The 17,817-nt window shown below is 34.7% G+C and overlaps 1 protein-coding gene across 11 annotated transcripts in view; it reads left to right on the plus strand.

Annotated features, from left to right (window-relative positions):
• The window catches only part of Ank2 (ankyrin 2), a 230,350-nt gene that overhangs the window by 183,754 nt on the left and 28,779 nt on the right, over positions 1–17,817 (plus strand). For all 11 annotated transcript variants that reach the window (XM_077803582.1, XM_026389696.2, XM_026389699.2 and 8 more), the window contains 8 exons: positions 3,553–3,764; positions 4,070–4,274; positions 6,356–6,452; positions 9,070–9,298; positions 10,149–10,274; positions 12,883–13,005; positions 15,124–15,156; positions 17,208–17,229. In XM_077803582.1, coding sequence (XP_077659708.1) covers positions 3,553–3,764; positions 4,070–4,274; positions 6,356–6,452; positions 9,070–9,298; positions 10,149–10,274; positions 12,883–13,005; positions 15,124–15,156; positions 17,208–17,229 — 1,047 coding nt within the window. The remainder of the gene's footprint in view (positions 1–3,552; positions 3,765–4,069; positions 4,275–6,355; positions 6,453–9,069; positions 9,299–10,148; positions 10,275–12,882; positions 13,006–15,123; positions 15,157–17,207; positions 17,230–17,817) is intronic.

The following is a 17,817-nucleotide window of genomic DNA, read 5'->3' on the forward strand; positions in this document are numbered from 1 at the left end:
TGAGTTTTGGGAATTGGCTTGTTTCACTTAGTATTATATTCTCCAATTTCATCTATTTACCTTCAAATGCCATGATTTTATTCTCTTTTAATGCTTGAATAATGGTCTATTGTGTATATACACCAAAGTTTCCCTATCCATTCATCTACTGAAGAGCATCTAGCTTGATTCCATAATTTAGTTATTGTGAATTGTGTTGCTATAAACATTGATATGACTGTGTCCCTGTAGAATGCTGTTTTTAAGTCCTTTGGGTATAAACTGAGGAGTAGGATAGTTGGATCAAAAGGTGGTTCCATTCCCAGTTTTCCAAGGAATCCATACTGCTTTCCATATTGGCTGCACCATTTTGCAGTCCCACTAGCAATGTATGAGTGTGTCTTCCCCCCACCACATCCTTGCCAACACTCATTGTTGTTTGTATTCTTGATAGCTGCCATTCTGACTGGAGTGAGATGAAATCTTAAAGTAGCTTTGATTTGCATTTCTCTAATTGCTAGAGATGTTGAACATTTTTTCATGTTTGTTGATTGATTGTATATCCTCCTCCAAGAAATGTCTGTTCAGTTTCTTGGCCCATTTATTGATTGGGTTATTGGTTTCTTTTGTGTTAAGGTTTTTGAGTGCTTTATATATTCTAGAAATTAGTGCTCTATCTGATGTGCTTGTGGTAAAGCCCATTCTGTAGGCTCTCTATTCACCTCACTGATTGTTTCTTTTGTTGAGAAGAAGCTTTTTAGTTTGAATCCATCCCATTTATTGATTCTTGGTTTTAATTCTTGCGCTACAGGAATTTTATTAAGAAAGTTGGGGCCTAATCTGATGTGATGGAGATTTGGGCCTACTTTTTCTTCCATTAGGTGCAAGGTCTCTGGTTTAATTCCTAGGTCTTTGCTCCACTTTGAGTTGAGTTTTGTGCATGGTGAGAGATAGGGGTTTAATTTCATTTTGTTACATGTGGATTTCCAGTTTTCTCAGCACCATTTGTTAAGAGGCTATCTTTTCTCCAATGTACGTTTTTGGCGCCTTTGTCAAGTATAAGATAACTAAAGTTATGTGGGTTAGACTCTGTGTCCTCTATTTTGTACCATTGGTCTGGTCTACAGGTCTATTTTGGTGCCAATACCATGTTATTTTTGTTACAATTGCTCTGTAGTATAGTATTAGGTCTAGGATAGTAATGCCACCAGTTTCACTCTTCTTGCTAAGGATTGCTTTATCTATTCTGGGTCTCTTATTTTTCCAGATGAATTTCATGATTGCTTTTTCTATTTCTATAAGGAGTGCCATTGGGATTTTGATTGGGATTGCATTGAATCTGTATAGTGCTTTTGGTAGTATGGTCATTATGACAATATTAATTATGCCTATCCAAGAACAAGGTTGATCTTTCCATCTTCTAAGGTCTTTATTATTTCTTTCTTTAACGTGTTTGTTGTAGTTTTCATTGTAGAGGTCTTTCACCTCTTTCATTAAATTTATTCCCAAGTATGAAAATACCTAGCATACAGATTAAGGATAGAATTTTAAAGGCCCCAAGAGAGAAAAATCAGATTACCCATAAGGGAAGACCAATTGACTCTCAGCAGAGTTTTCAACCCAGACTCTCAAAGTTAGGAGATCCTGGAACAACATATACCAAGCTCTAAGATAAGGGATGCCAACCAAGAATCTTATATCCAGCAAAAATTAAGCTTCAGATTTGATGATGAAATAGAAACCTTCCACGAGAAACAAAAGCTAAAAAAATTTACAGCAAGAAAGCCTGCACTACAGAACATTCTTGGCAAAATATTCCATGATGAGTAAATGAAAAACAATAATGAAAATCTGCAAAGGGAGGAACTTAGTTTTTTTTTATTAGAATTTAAATCTCTAAATCCCAAATTTGTCTTTGGCCATTAATCCATAGGTTGAAATGTCTCTGTTTGACTAAAGAGAAGTTGCTCATTCATAGGCCACCACAGGTTGCACAGAGAAAGTGCCCGTGTCCTAAGATGAGGCATAATCCACTTAAAGAAACTAGAAGAAATAGGGCAAGTTCTTTGCCTAAGTGACAACAGCATTTCTTATGCAAAGAGGGGATAGAAGAAGAAATTATTGTCATCTTCCAAGTAAGGTAAAAAGGATCAGAATTCTGATTGATAAAACTTATTCCTACCTGGGCGCCATGGTTGCACAACTGTAATCCCAGTGGCTCAGGAGGCTGAGGCAGGAAGATCTCAAGTTCAAAGCCAACTTCAGCAACAGCAAGGTGCTAAGCAACTCAGTGAGACCCTGTCTCCAAATAAAATATAAATTAGGGCTGGGGATGTGGCTCAGTGATTGAATGCCCCTGAGTGCAATCCCCAGTAACCCTCCCAAAAAAACAAGCTTATTCCTTGCAATATTTAGGCCACTTTTATTTTGGGGGACAATTTCTTTTGCTAGCATGTAGATTTAGTATACTTTTCTCTGAGATGTTTGCTGGTCACTGATCTATCCTTCAACACTGGCATCTTGCCCTTGATGGGGACCCACTCTCATAACTTTTTATGTATGTAAAAAGTATATTTTAAATGAAGAATCATATTTTCATATGTTTGTCTGTTTTTAAATATATTCTTTTGTAAGTATATGATAGTATTTGCCAGTGTATTAGTCTTTAATTATATCTGTAGGATCAAATCCTGGGACTTTTATAGTAACTAGTTATAATCAATAGTCAAAAAACATACTTTTTTCTGCCTTGTATTATGAATTGTAAATGAGTTCTAAAAGTGAATGACTCTTCATAATCCCTTAAAATTCAGTGATCCACTTAGTTCAAATTTTCTACATTGTAAATCCGCCTGATTTTTTTGTGTTGTCCTAAATATCTACACTAATGCAACTTATAAAGTGTACACGACCCTATCCCTGTGAAGTTAGATGGCATATTTGGTAAGTTGTTGGCATTGGAGGAATATTGAGACTCAGAAATCATAAGCATGCATCGTTTTTTATAGCCACAGGAACTATCACAAAGACACCCATCTCACTAGAATAAACACATAAACACAAACCTTACCCTTTCAAGACAGATTTTATTCATGTACCACTCCCTTGAGAATCCAAAAGGCCATATTATTTCTTAAAAACCACAATAACTGGTCATGAGCTAACTTTGAATTCTGCAAACAAAAGGAGTTCATACACAACCTCCTCTCCATCACACGAACCAAGAATAGAAGAGGTCCGTTGTCATTCCAGGTTTGCCCTCATATGCCCTCATTTACAAAGGCAGCCCTGGAGGACTGCAGCTGGTATGAGATGCTTTCCTTTCACAGTGCCCTGGAAAGTCCTAATTTTCCCAAAGAAAGAAAATGTAGAAGCTGAATGCTGAGAGGTCTTAAAAGACTGCAATGTTTATTTTTTCTAGTGTCAGAGTAACCTTGCTTAATAAATTTTTCTATTACTTGAAAAAAAAGTTTTGATGCCACTTCTATTCACTATTAACTATGCCAATGAGTTTGCTAGAATGCTATCAGAAGGAAATCCTTGCTGCATGAAGATGGGTATTTCTTGTCTCAGTGCTGGATAGCCCAGAAGACCTAGAGAAGAAGCGAATCTGCCGCATCATCACACGTGACTTCCCCCAGTACTTTGCAGTGGTATCTCGCATCAAACAGGACAGCAACCTGATTGGCCCAGAGGGAGGTGTGCTGAGTAGCACGGTGGTACCCCAGGTGCAGGCTGTCTTCCCAGAGGGAGCACTAACCAAGAGGATCCGTGTAGGCCTACAGGTACACCCATATTGGATGCAGTTGATCCTCATGTGGATTTATTCCTTTGATTAAAAATGAGCATTTCAAATGGAAAATAAAATGTTAAATAATCAAATTATTCCAGGGGGCGCCAAAGTAACTATGGGAGATCACAGGTCTCACAAATTTACATGAGTGCTTGGTAATAATATGAAACTTGGAATTGCCATATTTAAAGTCTCACAAACTGATTTGTGAAATGAAAAGCAATGCTTTAGGTAGGATATTGACATTAAATGTAATAATATATGGTTTATTTTAATATTTTTCTTTATTTTGAAAAGGCTCAACCTATGCACAGTGAATTGGTTAAGAAGATCCTTGGCAACAAAGCTACCTTCAGCCCTATAGTCACTTTGGAACCTAGAAGAAGAAAATTCCACAAGCCAATCACCATGACCATTCCTGTCCCCAAAGCTTCAAGTGATGTCATGCTGAATGGTTTTGGGGGAGATGCACCAACCTTAAGATTGTTATGCAGCATAACAGGTGAGTCATATATGACCATGTTATAGTATAGAGTTCTGAAAAAAGAAACTTAATTATAAAAATTAAATTGCCTTTGTCATAAGATGTTTCCTGGGTTATATGCATTAATTCAGGAAAAGCATTTTTAATTGATTAGGGAAGCGAAAGCCAAAAGGAAATGAATTCTTATTTACTAAATGTAGTCTGTATGTGAGACTTAGATACTATATATGAATTGTCATTTCCACCCAATTAACCCTATAAGTAAACTTTAACCCCATTTTGGCAAAAAAGAAACCAAGATTAAAGAAAAATGTATAGCATACCTGAGTTATGCCTTAAATATTTGGAAGAGTTGGTATTCAAACCCCATGCCAGATATCTCCCCAGCCCAGGCTTCATGTCTTCACAGAAGATATCCCTTTATATCCACTGGGTGGAAAAGAACATTCTGATTTTACCCAGTGGTTCAACCCAACTGGTCTTTCTAGGGTAGCTCATGTCTTTATCACTGATTTATTGAACTAGCTTTGGAGAAACAAAGTAAAGGTTTTCTAGTAACTAACAGATTTTTGGTCTCTTCAATTGATAGTTATAGTAGCTTTCAGACAACTATCAAGCTCTCCAAAGATATTCCCTAAACCACCCTAGATAGAGGCAAAAACATCCACACAAATAATTTGTTTTAGGGCTATGTAATTTGATAATTTCCAAATATATCAGTAATTACAGTGTTGGCATTCAATGAAATATCAATATTATCATCAGAAGGAAAAATAGCCATTTATGGTTGTCTTGGTATTGTTCAATTTTTTTTTTCATTTCTCCTTCGTATTGACAGAAATGTTTACCCTTATTTATTTCTCCTTCTCTATTTCTCCCTTATTATTGTGTTTTGTATACTTAGGAAGGAGAAACCATCAAGATTATGCCATAAGTTTAATAATGTGACAAAATTTAACTCTCTGTGGACTGTAATGAGTAGAGGGGGGAATGATCTGCTTCACGTATCATCTTTTTTTCCAATTGCTTATTTCCGGTTATCACTGAGTATTTCTCAGTGTCTTTCCCATACTTTTTGTAGTGTGGGTGTATATCCCCACTATGGTATGCTACCTGATGCTGTGGATGTGAAATGGGAGAGAGAAGTTGTCTGTGATACACCCTGAAGGTACCACATGGGCCTAGAAACCATCCACCATGTCTTCAAATGAGCTTTTACTAAACAATTTTTAAAATTTAAAATAGTTTGAAAAATTAGTACATTTATGTGTTAATTTCAAAAATATGCATGTGCATAGAATTTTGTATTTTTTCATATTCTGTAATTCTGCTAAGAATATATATATCTTAAAGGCCTAATGGAGTAAACATCTGTAATCTTTCTTTGATAAGCCATTTCCCTCTTAGAGTCAAGGTCTGTCTCCATCTCAGACATATATTCCTCCTCACTGCTCAGTAGAAATAAGATAAGAGGTTACTGGCCCTCATGATGATCTACCTATATGCAAAGGCTGATCTTTGCCATTAATGTATTTGTTCATTTGTCCTGCAGAATATATTGAGCTCTTAATATTTTTCAGGCATTCTTTTTTTCCAATCTTCAATTTTAAGTGGATAGGAAATTTCATTTTTTTAAAAATGGTTGTACAGAATGTGAAGTTCAAGAATAAGAAAATACTAAATATTGGATATTTAGTATTTATAGATATTAAAATAATAAACAATCTAAATATTCTCTTATTCCTGAAACTCTTTAATTGGATCTTTTAAAATGATCTAAATGATATATGATCTAAAACTACCTTCAAAGCCTAGCAATTATGACAAAAGCTTCAGAACGTCAGGCAGAGAATGGAACACTTAATAAACAGTTATTCAAACAACCTCCCTGAAATTTAGTTCCTTGAATGGTGGTGTCTGCTGCTTGTGTTCCACGTGTCGTTTTTTAGCATGTAGTTTTGCCATTTTGTTCTCAATATGTCATTTTGAGGGGTGGGTGGGATTACGTGCATGAACACAGCCAGAACCACAGAGATTTTATTTTATGACCCAGAGTCTGGAGTTTTGCCTAACTTTCTTCCACAATCGTGTTATTTCAGGTGGAACCACCCCTGCGCAGTGGGAAGACATTACAGGAACCACACCCCTAACATTTGTCAATGAATGTGTTTCCTTTACAACTAATGTGTCTGCCAGGTAAGCTGTGCAGGCCAGAAAAGCCCATTGTACTCCCCCTCCCCCTCAAATTATTCCTGTTGTTGTTGTTTTATTTGGCTTCTTAATTCTTTAACAGTGATTATTATTTTTTTTTTAAGTAAGTTCAACATTTTCTTTCACCTTTTAAACTAGACCTACCAACAAATGTAATAGTGGCACTACTATAACAAAGTCTGAAAGTCAGATGAAAATCTAAGCAAAATGAGTGACTCTGCTTGGCCTGAATGATTGTGACTCTGGCTTTAGAAGCCACTGCTGTTTTTCCAGTTCAAAGGTCTTAGGAATGAGAAATTTCCTGTTGTCAACAAAATATCCTAAAATACTTTTTCTGTCTTTCTTTTTTCTTTCTTTCTATCTTTCTTTTCTTTTCTTTTTTTTTTTTTTTTTTTTGGCAGAGGGGTGCCGGGGATTGAACGTAGAGGCACTTGACCACTGAACCACATTCCCCAGCCCTATTTTGTTTTTTATTTAGAGACAGGGTCTCACTGAATTGCTTAGCACCTCGCTTTTGCTGAGGCTAGCTTTGAACTCATGATCCTCTTGCCTCAGCCTCTGGATCCAGTGGGATTACAGGCGTGTCCACCATGCCCAGTCTAAATTACTTTTTCAACAAAATAACAAAAGCACAAAGCCTGCCATGGTTTGCTTAAATGGCTTAGTGGTTTTAGAGTCTCTCTTGCATCCTAATACATTTGCATATTAGCTGTTGTTGTGTTGGATATCTTTAAAAAGCTGAAGCTATCTTTCTTATTTACAGGTTAACTCCATTTTTAATATCAGTTCCCATCTGAATAGTCTTTGTTAAGCCTCTTCACATTTCTTTAATTTGATATTATAATAATGCTGTGACTTAAGTAGGGCAAGAAGCATTTATGTCTATTTTAGGAAAACTGAAGTTGAGAGTAGTTAAAGCTTAAATTCCTATGGGGACAAGAAAAGATAAAAATGCATGAATTGTTAAGTAACAGTTCCAGCAATAGTCTTATAGTTCCTTCTCCAGAGGGCCCAACTATTTAGTTTCCTGCCCATGCTTTAGCATGTTCTGCCAGTCTGGCACCTGTACTCTAAGGCCCCAAGATTACCAGTTCTGAATGAGAGAGACAGACCAGAGGTACTAAAAGAATTCAGAAGAAGGTGCTGTACTAGTAGTTCCAGAGGATCTGAGAAGAGATTACCTTTGAAGTATGTGTCAGAACCTCACAGCCACATGAAATTGGATAAGAATATAAGATGAGTAAAAATGCAAAGACAAAATTCTCAGGGTGCATTGGGGGATAGAATAAGGATTGATATCATCTTGAACTCAGAAATAATGCTGGAATGTTGCTGGCAACACTCGTTTTAGAAGCCTTTAATAATGTAAAGAAATGAAGAGTCACTGTACAATTTGTACTTCTCAGTTAAAAAAATACCAAAAAAAAAAAGAAAGAAAAAGAAAAGAGTGCACAGCTGTGTCCAAAATGAAAATACTACAAGAACAACAATAAAACTAAAAAAATTGTTGTAGAAGAAATAAACTCTTTTGTGATAAGATGGGAGAAATAAATATATAAATTTAAAATACCACAAAATGACTGTCTTTGTAATAATAATTTAACTTGTATGTTATAAGAAACAGTGAGTATAGTTAGATTAGTAGAAAGAGGAAGGTAATTTTGTGTCCCTGCCATGAGCCGGGAACTACACTGAAGTTTAAAAACATTATGCCAACTGAAAATCCATAGAGACAGGAAGTAGAATAGAGTTTATCCTGGGCTAGAGTGAGGAGGAAAATGGGAAGTTATGGTTTAATGAATACAAAATTTTTATTATGTAAGAAACCTTTGGAAGGGTAGAAAGGACAAAATTGAGAAAATATCCATCTGATGGCCTCTACTTTCTTCTTCAAGTTCTCCGCCTTGCGGTAAGGGTGAAGCTCAAGGAGAGTCATAAAGGGCCAGCAACCTCGCTGTACTGGGAAAAATTATATCTGAGTAAAACTGCCAAACAGCACAGATTTATGAGAGTCTGGAAATCATAAAATCATGGAACCAGTAATTTATTCTATGATCCATTTGAATTCTATCCATTAATAATTAAAGCATTCAGGAGCCGAATTTTTAAATGGTTGAATTGATACAATCTTAGTTATTGGAGTGCTGCTTGGAAAAGAATAATGAGATGAAGAAACACAGCAATTGTTGTTGAAAAGCTTCAGGAAATGCAATGAAGACTAAGAGGGGAAATAGGAACTCATTCAGTGGGACCCCTATCAAATCTGAGGCTGGGCTTACACCACTGGAGAATTCTAAGACACCACAGGTGTGTTTCAGAGGATTGAATACATAGAATTGTTTCCAAGGAAGGAAAACACACAGTATTTAATAGTTGATCTTAGAAACCTGGTACAGCTCCCTTCCCCTTGCTCCCTCTGCCCTCCTCTCTATCCTGCCATCCTTGTTTCTTTCCCTTTCCTTCAGCTTCCTTTCATTATTCCTGCTCTCACCTTCTTCTTATTCCAAGAAGTACTTGTTGATTACTCTGATCATATTAATGGAACTGGTTTTTTTTTTTCAAGGGGTACACTTTAAATAATCGTTTTTATTTATTTTTCTAGGTTCTGGCTGATAGATTGTCGACAGATACAGGAATCCGTTACCTTTGCATCACAAGTGTACAGGGAAATTATCTGTGTACCTTACATGGCCAAATTTGTCGTGTTTGCCAAATCACATGACCCCATTGAAGCCAGATTGAGATGTTTCTGCATGACTGATGATAAAGTGGATAAGACCCTTGAACAACAAGAAAACTTCGCTGAAGTGGCCAGAAGCAGGGATGTGGAGGTACTGTATTAAAAATACAGATAATCTATGTTGCTGTTCTGTCATTAGACTTATATTTCAAATATAATATTATGAACAAAGTCATTAAAAAACATCAAGGTAAAATCAGCCATTTTCTGGGGCTGGGGATATAACTCAGTGGTGGAGCACTTGCCTACCATGCACAAGGCCCAGGTTGGATTTCCATCACTACAAATAAATAAAATCAGCTCTTTTCAGCCAATTGAGACCTGTCCTATAGAGATGATCTCAGTGAATGTGGGAAGATAAAAGGGTTTCTTTGAAGATTATTTGAAGAAAAACTATGAGTTATTGATAAACTCAAAATATGTGACTGTAGCAGTTGAGATTGTTTTAGTTTTCCTGGATGTTCTTTTTTATTTGAAATAAATAAATTAAGATTTCTTTTTTTAGTAAAGAAAACAGTCTGAGAATTTCTTCCTTTTGTGTAAATGTTCATATAGGATACCCAGGGCTTTTTCATATTACTTATTCTTATTTTAGAATTCTCCATCAGTTTGATGTCCAGTAATCTGACTCATTGTGATGTCAAAAATTAGCCAATTCGAATTTTAAACTTAAAAATTAAATATCTATTGGTTTGTGGTACAGTGATAGAAATGAGAGCATTAATGTTTCCTTGCATTTGAAGATTTCCATTACCAATAAGAAGAAAAAGTTCTATACCTTGTCACATATAAGACAAATTGTCATTTGGCAACGTAAAGATTATTATATGTGTATTTTAAGAATGTAAAACTCCAGGTAGTAACACTGCTGCTTTCTTTGTGTAAATAATAAACTATAATTGCATCTCTTTTGTTCTGTTATTTTTCTCCATTTCACCCAGGTATTAGAAGGAAAGCCCATCTACGTTGATTGCTTCGGCAACCTGGTGCCATTAACCAAGAGTGGCCAACACCACATATTCAGTTTTTTTGCCTTTAAAGAAAACAGACTTCCTCTCTTTGTCAAGGTAATGTATGCATGGAATTTTGTAATATATTTTATTCAAGATCAAGAAAAGAGTTGACTTCCTTCATAGTGGAGAATATTTGCCTTTCAATTATTCCCAGATTTTATTTTTTAAGTCTGTTTGTAAAATGTAATGGTTCTAGAAAATCAAATATTTTTATTTTTAGAGTTCAAAGTCAACTTTAAGTTTTAGTTATAGACCATATTTAAGGAGGAGAATAAGAATAAATAATAGCTGACTCATTAATTAGAAACACTGGCTACTCTTCAAAATTTGAGGGGGAGTCTATTTTTTAAAAAATAGACTAATGATTTTTAAATATTTAGACTTAAATTTTTAAAATATGAGTGAATTTCAGAAGTGTAAAAGAGTTCTGACAACTTTTTTGTTGTCAAAAAAAAGAGACCCAGAATCTCACTTAGGCTAATAAGAAATCATCCCAGATAGAGCTATTGATTTGATGTATTTTCATATATTCATCCAACAAACATTATGATGACAGGTCAGTGCACCATCAATGTGCTGCCTGTGTTTTATGAATGTCAATCCAAGTTAGGGCCTAGATTCCAATTCTAAAGAGGATCACAGCGTATGAATGACATTCATGAGATAAAACAAAACTAATAATTCCTCTCTACTCTGTTTGCTTATTTTCTTTCCTATTTCTCACAACTTATTTCACTATTCTAGATTTCTTAATGTTTAGTCCTCACAAGGCATAGGCTAGTCTCTGCTCCCTTCCCCCGACAGTCCTTCTTCAAGCTTTGACTTCCCAAACTGTTCATTAGCAATGACTCCTTTTGTTATTTTAACACCTCATGATTTTTCAAAACATGCATCTGCAAACCTGTTTAATAAATTTGCCGAAGATCTCTAAAGATTATCCATTATGCTACTTCTGCTTCTGTTGTTTTGCCTGATGAATGATAGGTTCTTAAAGACAACCTCATTATACAGTAGTGCTGAAAGGTAATGGACCCACTTAGTAAAGACATCTGTATAATTAAGCTAATATTTGATATTGTGGATGTGCAAAAGTCATCCAACAAGAAACCCAATACGAAAATGTTCTCCAAAGAGGTATAAGAATGACCAATAAGCACATGAAAAAAAATGTTCAACAAATTAGGGAAATGCACATCAAAAGCACAATAAGATACTACTTTATACCCATGAAATGGCTATTATTAAAATAAATCCTATCAAATAAATAAATGTTGGCAAGGATGTGGACCTTACTTACACTGTTGATGGGAATATAAAGTAATGTAGTCATTGTGTAAAACAGTATGATATTTTGTCAAAATATTAAGTACATATGATCCAGTAGTTTCATTTCCAGGTATGCTCCCAAAAGAACTGAAAGTGTTAATAGCACACCAGTGTTCTTAGCAGCATTTTCCACAATAGCCCCAAAGTGGAAACAACCCAAGTGGGTAGATAAATAGATGAAAAAACATACACACAAAAAGGTATTATTTAGCTTTTAAAATGAATGAAGTCCTGATACATGCTACAATATAGATGACACTTAAACAATATGCTAAATGAAATAAGTGACACAGAAGAACAAATATTGTATAGTTTTGCTATATGAGGTACTTAGAGTAGTCAAAATTCACAAAGACAGAAAATGCAAAGGTGGTTACCAGGAGCAGGGGGATGGAGGGAATGGGAAATTATTGTTTAATATACACAGAGTTTCAGTTTGGAAAGGTCGGCAAGTTCTGAATGAAGACGGGTGGGGTGGTAGTGCTTGGTTATACAACAATGTGAATGTACCAAATGCCACAGAATTAAAGATCTAAAAATGGTGAAACAATTAGTCTTATGTTATGAATGTATTATCACAGTAAAATATGAAATTCTGAAACTGCCATATGGATGAACCTTGAGAATATGCTAAGTAAAATAAAACAGAGAATATTGTATGACTCCACCATTACCAAGGAACTAGAATAGGCACATTCGCAGAGAAAGGAAGTAGAATAGAGGCTATCAGGGTGGAGGACTGGGAAGTTATTGTATAAGGGGGACAGTTTTATTGTAGGGTAATGAAAAGTTGTAGATAGTGGTGATGAACACACAGCTCTAGAATTGTGCTTCATCTGCTTACAATAGTAGCAATGGTAAATTTTATGTTATATCTTACCATGGTTTTTTAAAAAGCTTAATAAGTGATTGAGATCTTGTGTACAATATGGTGACAGTAGTTGATAATAATGTGTTGTATTTTGAAACTTCCCAAGAGAGGTCTTAAGTGTTTTCAAGACAAGAGGGACAATAACCAGATGAGGTGATAGGTATGTTAATGAGCTTGATTATAATAATTATTTAACAATACATAGATATCATAGATATATACATCAAATAATCACATTTGGGTACTTTAAATATATAAAAGTTTTATTTGTCAATCATACTTCATAAAACTGGATATAGCTAAATGTTTTTTAAAAAGTTATTCTAAATGAGTGTGGGGAGGAGGAAGACCTTTGAATTTTTACTGAGCATTAACAAATGAATTTTATTTTACCCCTTTAAATATTGCCTAAATGAAATAAATAGTACATGTTAAATATAGGTGAACAAAATGTTCTTGTTCAAGGTACGTGATACAACTCAGGAACCTTGCGGACGACTATCATTTATGAAGGAGCCCAAATCCACAAGAGGCCTGGTGCATCAAGCTATTTGTAACTTAAACATCACCCTGCCGATTTATATGAAGGTACGTAATGTTTGCTGTAGTGTTATTCAGACAGAGTAGAAACTGAATTCAAATCCTTTGAAATGAACAAAAATAAAGGCAGTGAATGTAAGCATATGTAACAATCACTTTTGTTAACCTGTTGAATTTAGGATTTTTCCATTCAAATAAAGGAAGAAGTATTTTCTCCTAACTTTGCATTAAATGTACTTTGATGAAAAATTTTATCAACATATTGAATATGGAAGAGAGAAATAGGGTATGAGTTTTGACATTTTGAACCAATTTTTTTAAAAAATAAAATGATTAGCTTTATTTCCATGTGCTGTCCTGAGACCACTCTAATGCAATTAGCCCTACCAAAATACTGGAGTCTCTTGGCTCTGCTTACAACCAATTCACATGTAGATAATACATTATTAAATTCAGGATAACCTCATGATATTTTATTTTTTGTTCAAATAATTACCATAATCTATCCTGTTTTAGGAGTAATAAATTAATTTTTCAATTATTTTAAGATGTCAGTATAAAAAATGTCCCTGTGCTACAAGAAATAACACTGGAAACACTGATGAAAAGAAAAAAAAAAATGACTCACTTCTGACACAAAGTCTACCTAGGCACTTTCTTCTCAAACCTTTTCCAGTTATATAAATCTTTAAGTACTCTGGTTACATCACATATGACAACTGAATTAGTTAAATGTTGTAAGTAACTTTTTAAAATTATTTTTAAGTTTTTCAAAAAAATTTTAAACCAATATCCCTTTTTAAATGGGAAGCTCCCAATGTCAATCTGTAGGTGGCTACAGTAGGTTGTCAGTGTGCACATTATAGATTGGGGAAGAGGATGGGTGGTGGCTGCTGAGAAGGAGGGATATATTTAAAATCCTAAGTCTTCACTCCACAAAACAAAGAATTTTCTTTCTTATTTTACCCACCGTGATTGTCGAATTATAAATTTTGGATAATTAATTATGTAAACCAAAATAACGTAGAGAAAAGCTAAAAGCATCCTATTTGACATTGTAAAGTATTATTAAATGACTAAAAAAATTAAAATATTTACATATGTAAATATACATGTTATTCCTCAAATTGGAATGTAGCATTGCTATATTGACCCAAATGAGTATAATCTAACTGTACTCCAGTGATGCAGAATGTACTCTTCAGATTGTGGTACTGAATATTGGTGAGTCACTGGAAGCAGAATGCCAGATAAGAACCATAAAAAAATATATTCAAGCCACCTGAGTGATACACAAAGATGAAGGAGCTTTATGTGATACAACATAAAGCTGTATCGCTAGACAGGAAAAAGGAAAAGAAAGGTAGGGGTGGGGAGCTCATGAAAATCAAAAGGAAATCAGTGGAGGAAATGTCCAGGCAGGTAGGGAGAAGTGCTAGGAAGTATATTGGCCAAATTATATTGTTATATTACATGCACGAACAAATATGTAATAACAAATTCCATCATTATGTATAACTATAATGCCCCCCCAAAACTGTGGAGAGACAAAAAAATAAAAAGATGAACAAACTTTGGTTTGCAGTAAGCTTTCAATAAGCTGTAAGAGAAAACATTGACTTGGTTTTGTATTAAGACATATCAGACACAGTTATTAATGCCATGATGGTCAAGAACAATTTTTTATTTACTAACTTATTTACTAATTCAGTTTTTTATATACTAATTTCAAAAAGGAGAAAATGTCAGCATTGCACATTTAAGATCTACTTTGGAATTTAATAGCATGCTATTATAATAAAACTCCTATATATTGCCTACGTATTAAAAATGTTTTCATCATCTGCGTACTCAAGGGTTTTTTTTTTTGACATTTTCAGTCAATCTCTGTGATGACTGGGATATCATCATCACTACTTGATGACCTAGCATCTGAAATTATTATATTTGTAATTTTTGTTCTTTTGTCTCGCAAATATACAGAATTAAATCAGTCCTCTTTGATTTTCTGTCTGCCTTCTGTAAACTTAATAAGAAAAAATAAGAGTATGCTGGTTCCAAGCTTGCCTGTTGATGTTTGTTGGCAGGGTATTTACTCTTCTCTTCTAAACACTCTACTCTTCCTTCTCTCTTTTTCCATCTTGCATGGCATGTTGGGGCGGCAAGGAGTCAGAGTCAGACCAAGAACAGGAGGAAGAGGTAATTTTATGATGGTGTCACTAATTAATGGCTGTGTCATTGCTACAATCACATGCGTTCTTAGAAGAGATAAACCAATGTTTTTAGTAATCAAGGGGACAGAATTTCATTTAAACTCTCTGAGCCTGTTTTCTCATCTTGTGGATTGACTTCAGAGGATAGTTAAGTTTCCCTATAAATTTCAGTCCTTTCTCTATGCCAAATGTACATTTCTCCAAAAGCTATTGAACTCAATGGTTCTCAAAGGTTAGTCTGAAGTTGCCATTTTATAGCAGCACTAAGGTATCACTTGCCTTTTTAATTCCTATACCCTACCAGGCCATAGAGCAGTACCCAGAGGCCATAAATATGTGATACCATAGTAATGGGGTGTATGCTTATATATTATTGGATCCTAGCATTTTCTCAGCTGTAATTTGTAATGCAGATATTTGTTTATGCATATCACATATAAACAAAAGTTCTTCCAGGAACTTCAATAATTTTTAGGAGTGTGGTTGTCCTAAGATCAATAAGTTTGAGAATGACTCAAACCAAAAACTTTTAGGAACATATAGTTCATTGATTACACTATAATAATGTTGTAATAGAGAACTATACACCAAACATTTCTCATAAAATATGATCTTTATCAAGTACTCCACGTGTGATCTCTCTTAACCACCCTATGAGGTGTGTACTATACCACAGATGAGGAAAACAAGTCTTAAGAAGTTACCCAGAATAAACAGCCATTTTATTATATCCATTTTAGTATTTAATTCAAATAGGTATTTGTCTTGTTTATAAAATGTGAAAATGTCCAAATATTGTAACAGAAATGAAACAAATCATTGGAAAACTCCTTATATTTACTTAAAAATGGCAGCTGATAGAAATAGGGAAATACTATTTATAAGACAATTGTAATAATTACTAGTTATGGTTTTTTATTTTTTATTTTTTTGGTACTCAGGATTGAACTCTAAGGTGCTTAATCACTGAGTCACATCCTCATCCCTTTTTTAATTTTTTATTTTGGGATGGGAGTCTTGCTAAATTGCTGAGGTCGGCCTTGATCTTGAGATTCTCCTGCCTCAGCCTAGGATTATAGGCATGCACCACCATGCTCAGCTACATTATTTTTAATATACTTGTTTCTTTTATAAAGGTTATTCTAATGCTTTGGAAACAAAAATATAAAGAAAAAATATAATTAATACCTTATACTCTTCAGCTTAACCTATAAGGCCTTGGTTCAGAGGATTCCCAGATTTCCCTTTGTCTGGTGTCTTGGCAGTGAAGTAGAACAGGAGGAAGGAATGTAGACTCGCTGCCTATTCCACATAGCCACACACACATATCAACCGATGACCGGGCTGAGATCATTCTTTCCCTAACTGCATATGCGCTTTCATGTCCTCAACTTCCTTCCTGTACACAGTGGCCGTGTCACCACTGTTATTGAAAATGGTACCTGCACATACTGAAAGAACAATAAAACCATGAAACCAACTTTGCTATGTTCACAAAGGAATTTTACCCATTGGATGTATGATTTTTTAAATTGAGTCTTTTCAGAAGCGAATCAGGACAATAGATCCGGTTCATATTCTTTTTAGGGTTTAGAATGCTGACTTATTTTTAATGACAGTTCCACTACCTCTGTGGGACCTATCACCCTGGCATACTGTTGGTTATTTTCTTCTTTTTTCCACTAAATTGACACATGTTGTTTAATGCCAACTCTACCCTTTGCCTGGCCTTTTTCCTAATATGTATTTCTCACACTGATCACAACCTGGGTCATAGCTCCCCAAGAATAATAATTAGGATTTTTTACCCCTAATATCTAGAAAAGAGATTTATGTTTTTCAAAGTTAAGATAAAAATCACTGAGACCCTCAGGGGAAAAAAAAAAAAAAAACTGTAGCAAACAACTCCAGCCTTCCAGCATGTGGTGTGGTCACCCCCATGTACATAATTACGAATAAGAGCTTATTATGCACATCAGGGGCTATAAGCAAAGATGCTATTTGTAACCATTCAATTTATGTTATGTTTTCTTTCAGATCGATATGACATCTGAAAAAAGTAAGATTTTTAAATAAAATTGAGTTTGTTTGAAAGCTGGCTACTATAAAAAGAAGCATGAGTTAAAAATGCAAGCTAGTTGTTATTACTAACCACTGTAATAATTATATTTTATATTATTAATCATTAATATATATTTATAAAAGCAGCTTGGCCAGTTAAATTACAAATATGCCTAATTTGTGAAGCTAATTAGCAGTAAAATGCAATGATTATTCATCTAAGCATTCACTTTCTTTTGACATCCCTGTTAACCCTGGTATGCTGTTGTGCTTGTTTAGAATGCCACCCACTGTTTTGTCCATTTGTTAGCCTAACATTATCATCTCATTATTTTTTAAGCATTGATATGACAGTATCACTTTTTATATAAAGCATCAGGGACTTCTATAGAGAGGGGTTTTTGTTGTTTTGTTTTGTTTTGTAGGCTGCACCCGCAAAAGTGATACTGTCTAATAGTTTTGAGCTGAAGCTAACTCCACTCACTCCATCCCTCCCTTGCACCCCTTACTGTGGTGAAGTGTAACTAAAATCCTTAGGCGGAGATCTGACAGACTTCTGTGAAAAGTTTCTGAAAAAAAGAGAAAT

This window comes from Urocitellus parryii, chromosome 10 (genome assembly GCF_045843805.1).
Source record: "Urocitellus parryii isolate mUroPar1 chromosome 10, mUroPar1.hap1, whole genome shotgun sequence".
Taxonomy (NCBI): Eukaryota; Metazoa; Chordata; class Mammalia; order Rodentia; family Sciuridae; genus Urocitellus; species Urocitellus parryii.